Source organism: Phragmites australis, chromosome 22, assembly GCF_958298935.1.
Source record: "Phragmites australis chromosome 22, lpPhrAust1.1, whole genome shotgun sequence".
NCBI classification, from domain to species: Eukaryota; Viridiplantae; Streptophyta; class Magnoliopsida; order Poales; family Poaceae; genus Phragmites; species Phragmites australis.
This window is the reverse complement of record NC_084942.1, coordinates 15,528,949-15,534,602: the sequence shown is the minus strand read 5'-3', so window position 1 is coordinate 15,534,602 and position 5,654 is coordinate 15,528,949. Positions and strand designations below refer to the sequence as shown.

The following is a 5,654-nucleotide window of genomic DNA, read 5'->3' as shown; positions in this document are numbered from 1 at the left end:
TTCGAAAAATTCTTCACATTTATGCCATAACCTTGTGAGTTAGTAATTATGTTCCTCATCATTCTAAGACCAGGGTGACCTAATCTATCATGCCATAGGGAGAATAATTCCGCATTACGGAATACAGTTTTTAAGGTAGTGAACACTTCAGGTACCCTAATACGAGTGTAGTACAAGCCACTGCTCATGGAGGGAAGTTTTTCTAATATTCTTTCTTCACTATCACGCTTAGTGATGTATAGGTACTCCCTATCATCTTCTTCACCAGTTTCTACATGGAAACCGTTAGCGCGAATGTCTTTAAAACTTAAGAAATTCCTTGTAGATTCAAGGTACAGCAATGCTTCTTCAATGTGCACAGTAGTTCCCATAGGTAGTGTGACTGTGGCTCTTCCAGATCCAACTATGCATTTATCACTACCAGTGACAGTCATCACTTTTCCAGAGCTATTTCTGATAGAATGGAAATACTTCTTTTCTCTTAAGATTGTATTTGTGGTTCCACTATCCACAATACACACTTCCTCCATGCGGGCGCCACACATATTCTATAAATAAAGCATTCAATTATTCACATGCAAGAAGGTAGCATAAAGACTAAATACTTTATATATACTATCAAAAAATTATTTGCAGCTAAGATCCGCTCTTCTAGAGCTTACATTTATTCAATTCTCCTAAATTCAGCATCTAACTAAATAAATGGCTAATTACTCTAATTCTAGATAGAGTCTGCGAAATATCTGGCCACTTCATCTTCAATGGCTTTGTTTTCCGCTTCATTCATTTTGGCATCTACTATGGCAGTGGAAAAGGGCAAAGTGGAGGCCTCTGCATCATCCTTCATTGGGAGGTCTTTTACAGTCATTGCAGGAGCATCATCAACTTCCATGTGAGATGCATCCCTTTCAAATTCGACTGTTTTGTCCTCTTCCATCCCCACTGCAATGGTGAGGTGTGCTTCTGGCTGCTCTTTCTTCTTTTTTGGGTATGCTTCCACAACATATTTTGATGCTCTGCAGATTCGGGACCAATGGCCCCAAACACCACACTTATAGCATATTTGGTTCTGCTCACCATAAGGCTTGACTTCTTTCTTTGTCTTGCCATTATCATCACTAGGCTTGACTTTGCCTGTCACCACTTTCTTTCCTCCCTTCTCCCGCTTCTTATTGCGGATCTTGCGCACTTTGAAAGAGAGTTGATTGACTTCTAGTCCACTGCTCCTTCCTTGCGGCTGGGATAAGAAGTTCTTGTTTATGACTTCGTCATGAACTTTATTGAGTTGCAACACATCAATCAATTCTGAATACTTCTTGTAATTCGATTGACGGTGATTGCGTGCGGATTTTGCCGTATTCGGGTGGAAAGTGGAGAGAGTCTTCTCAATTTTCTCCTCTTCTGTGATCTCTTTCCCACAGAGACATAGTAGTGTGCATATACGGTGCAGCGCGGAGTTGTACTCTCTGACATGCTTAAAGTCACAGAAACGAAGCCGGACCCATTCTTGCTCTGTGAAAGGCTTGATGGTGTACTTAAGACGCTCAAAACGCTCCTGCAGTGCATTCCATAGTGCCTTAGCGCTGGTCATTGCCATGTACTCATCCTTCAAAGTGGGAGAGAGATGATGGCGGAGAAAACGAAGTGCCTAATCATTCTCATCCTCCGTGGGAACAATTGTACTACTTGTTCCCAGGCCAATTGCAGCGTGGAGCCTTTTTGCTCCCAGTACAATTCGAACATCCGATGCCCAAGTGAGATAGTTGCGACCATCAGCACTCAGCTCAGCGAACTGCTTGTTCGTGATGCTAGCCATCTACATATTTAAATGATGCAAGTATTACTACCAGTAAAGTTGCTTCATGTTGCTAAATTGGATTGCTGCAATTTTTCGATATTTTCTATGCTATTATGTGAATTTTACTGAATTTAAACGCATTTCAGGCAATTTAAACAGCAAAAATAACATAGAAATAAATACTGCATAATGGCTAAAACACGTGCAAAATTCAAATTCTAGAGATATTTTCATGCAGGAAAAATATTTTCAGGATTTTCCATAAAGCCCGCAAAATTCCAAAAATTTGCGTAATTTTCATAAACTACAGGGTCTAAAAGGCAAAAACAGAGCCTCTGGTTCCAGGAGGCGGTGCTCGGGGCTGGGAACTGCTGGCCCTCCCGAGCACCCAGAATTCCCCCGAGGACCCGATAAGGGCAAGAGCCAGGAGGCGGTGCTCGGGTCCGGGAACTGCTGGCCCCCCGAGCACCCTGAGTACCCCCGAGGACCCCCGAGAAGGGCAAGAGCTGGGAGGCGGTGCTCGGGTCCGGGAACTGCTGGTCCCCCGAGCACCCCGAGTACCCCCCGAGGAGGGAAAGAGCCGGGAGGCGGTGCTCAGGTCCCGGAACTGCTAGCCCCCCGAGCACCCCGAGTACCCCCCGAGGACCCCCGAGAAGGGCAATAGCCGGGAGGCAGTGCTCGGGTCCAAGAACTGCTGGTCCCCTGAGCACCCTGAGTACCCCCCGAGGACCCCCGAGGAGGGAAAGAGCCGGGAGGCGGTGCTCGGGTCCGGGAACTGCTGGCCCCCTGAGCACCCCGAGTACCCCCCGAGGACCCCTAAGGAGGGCAAGAGCCTGGAGGCGGTGCTCGGGGCCAGGAACTGCTAGCCCCCCGAGCACCCCGAGTACCCCCCGAGGACCCGAGAGGGGCATGAGCCGGCATATTTTTCTTTTTCGATTGGTGGCGGTGGCCCTCGAGCCACCGTATACTATGCTTGAGTGTGGCGGTCGGATTCGACCTGTGGCGCGGTGGTGGCTACGGGCCCCACCAGATCGGATACTCGGAGTTCATGCGATGCTTGGTTCTTGCCATGATGCCCTACTATATAGATCGAATTCGCTAGCTACTGTTCATCTCGCTACGGGCTACTGTTTATGTAAGATTTCAGATCTATTTTGATGCAAAAGACAGTAGCTACGAGGATACATACCGAATCGATCGTACCTTTCAATTCTTGCAAATGATTCGTGCCGCGTAGGGCATATAGGCTAGGCCAAAGACCTGCCCGCTTGACGACGATGTTGATGCAGTGCAGATCGGTCGTAGGCAGATTCGTTCCGCTAGCTTGATCTCCGGTAGAGCTTCGTGCTGATAACATGTTGAGAAACCGTTGCTACCAGGTGTAGTCCAGCGATTCCTCAATAGAACAATTGCAAAAGAAGACATAAGCGTAAGGGAAAAATTGTCTATTTTTTATTCATCTGTTCTTCTGTATGTTACAATGAGGGGTCTCTCTGTATATAAAGAACCAAAAATCACTAAAAATTAGACTCCAATCTTACTAGAATTCAAGACGGACCTACTTTAATACGTAAACTGCTAGATTTCGTAACACTCGCTACAAAGGCTTGAGCGTGAAAAATAACTGGGGCGTCTGTGTACAGCAAACGTTATCCGATTTCTTACCCGGATAATCCGATCCCAACGGATCTCTCTCTCCTATGTCCAACTCCAATATCTGAAAATGTTATCCAATTTCGATATTTGAAAAAAATCTCGGATATCCAAATTTTCTATTTCGCTCTGATTTGAACCGAGCAGTCAGACGGTCTGAAAAAATATATGAACCTTTTGCACCCCTACGTACTAGCATGCTCCATGTCAGCATTGTCCACGCAGACCAACTGAAGGCAATCAAAAGGAAAAGGACGTTGTTAATATGCTTTCCTGTTCCTCCGTCAGCGAAGAACACTGCCGTGATTTTACCCATACAGTGAGCTATTAGATTGAAAATAGAGATGCAAGAGCTAGGTCATCTACTCTAAAATTTCATACTTTAAAATACTATTATAGTATCCCTTATTATTATTATAGTATCTCTCATTCCTTCTATCTCCAACAGAAATTTTATACCTCATTCACTATTTTCTCTCTTCTATATTAAATAATTTTTTCTCCAACCGTCATAACCACCAAAGCAGTATTGTTTTTTACATGTTCCCGTTGCAACGGCGATTGAATGGTACCGTAACAATTCGGTTGGATGTTAATTAATTTTATTTATTCGGAAATAAATATATGTTTTTCTGTAGGGATTGTTGCATTACAAAGTTTGGCAGTCATTTAATTCAGCGGGACAAAAAATTTTGGCATGATTTTTTTGCGAGCGTATAGAGGAAGGTCACTCGGCTTGCAGCGGAAGCCTCCCAACTAGTGGCTTCCAGGGAAGGAAGTGCGGTGGCTTCCCTTACAAGGCGCAGCATGTCACTATATATATGAGGTGTGGGTAGCCTCACATATGCAAGCCACCCAAATGGATTCTCGTTTAGCCTGGAAGGAGTACTTGAGAGAGTTGTGTTTCTTGTTCAACTACTCTTCCGACGAGGAAGATGATATGTTCCTAGAGATTATGAGAACCTAGCAAGCCGAGTCGGAGGCATCGAAGAGACGACCTTGGGGCGGTTCAGTGCCTGGTCGGAAGCGCATCCACCGTTATCGGCTGGAGGGCCATATTAGGTTGTACAACGACTACTTTGCCGATCCCTCCGTGTACCCCGACTACATTTTTCGTCGTCGGTATTGTTACAAATTGAAACTCTCCACATTCGTAAGTGTTATGTATTGATGTATGTGTGTTGTGCGTAATGATGTATGTTGTTGCAGGTTCAGGATGAAATGTAACCTTTTCCTCAAGATTGTGGGGGCAGTTGAGGAGAAGGACCCATGGTTTCAACAGAGGAGGAACGTTGCAGGCGAGCTAGGTCTATTCGCGTTGCAAAAAGTGACTGCGGTGTTTCTTATGCTAGCATATGAGAGCACCATCATTGAGAGCATGAGACAGTTTGTCTGTGCTGTCGTTGATGTGTTCGGCGATGAGTACCTCCGTTCTCCGAATGATGAGGACACTGCTCGTTTGCTTGCTACCAATGAGCGCAGAGGGTTTCCAGGGATGCTAGGAAGCATTGATTGTATGCATTGGAGGTGGAAGAACTGTCCGACAACGTGACCGGGTTCTTTTACCAGCCATGTGAGCGCGTCGATGATCATTCTCAAGGCGGTTGCATCGTAGGACCTGTGGATCTGTCATACCTTTTTTGGCATGCTAGGTTCGCTAAACGATATTAACGTTCTGCACCGGTCACATCTCCTCGACGACCTTGCCGCTAGCGAGGCCCCAAAGGTACAATACTGCATTAATGGGCACCATTACACCATGGGCTACTACCTTGCGGACGGCATATATCCGGAATGGGCCACGTTCATGAAGCCCATACCATCTCCAGTTGGCAGGAAGCGGCAACACTTCGTGCTTCAGCAGGCGGCTGCACGCAAGGATGTGGAGCGCACCTTCAGAGTCTTGCAATCCTGGTTTCCCCTAGTCCAGGGGGCAACGAGGTTATGGGATGAGGAAACCCTTAGCACCATCATGACCACCTGCATTATCATGCACAATATGATAATCAAAGACGAGAGACAAGATGACGAAGTAAAATACGTGTACGAGGGTGCTGGTGAGGACATGCAGCCGTCGCACGACCTAACCCCTCCCTTGGTGGCATTGAGCCAAAGGTACGATGCTATACGAAGCAGGCAGTGGCATCAGCACCTCCGGGATGACCTAGTTGAACACCTTTGGCAGATACACGGGGGTGAGTAG

At 46.3% G+C, this 5,654-nt stretch overlaps 1 protein-coding gene across 1 annotated transcript; it reads left to right on the top strand.

The window, feature by feature from the left end:
* The first annotated feature begins 4,667 nt into the window (after positions 1-4,667).
* LOC133904534 (uncharacterized) lies at positions 4,668-5,654 on the top strand. The gene is made up of 2 exons (XM_062346029.1): positions 4,668-4,965; positions 5,104-5,654. The coding sequence occupies exons 1-2, from the start codon at positions 4,668-4,670 to the stop codon at positions 5,652-5,654; spliced, it is 849 nt and encodes a 282-aa protein (XP_062202013.1).

What these genes read in the sequence shown, in the direction of transcription:
- LOC133904534 (XM_062346029.1), top strand. Translation starts at nt 4,668, where the DNA reads ATGAAATGTAACCTTTTCCTCAAGATTGTGGGGGCAGTTGAGGAGAAG. An exon ending in GATGCTAGGAAGCATTGATT is followed by an intron (nt 4,966 to 5,103) that starts GTATGCATTGGA and finishes TTGGCATGCTAG; the next exon opens with GTTCGCTAAACGATATTAAC.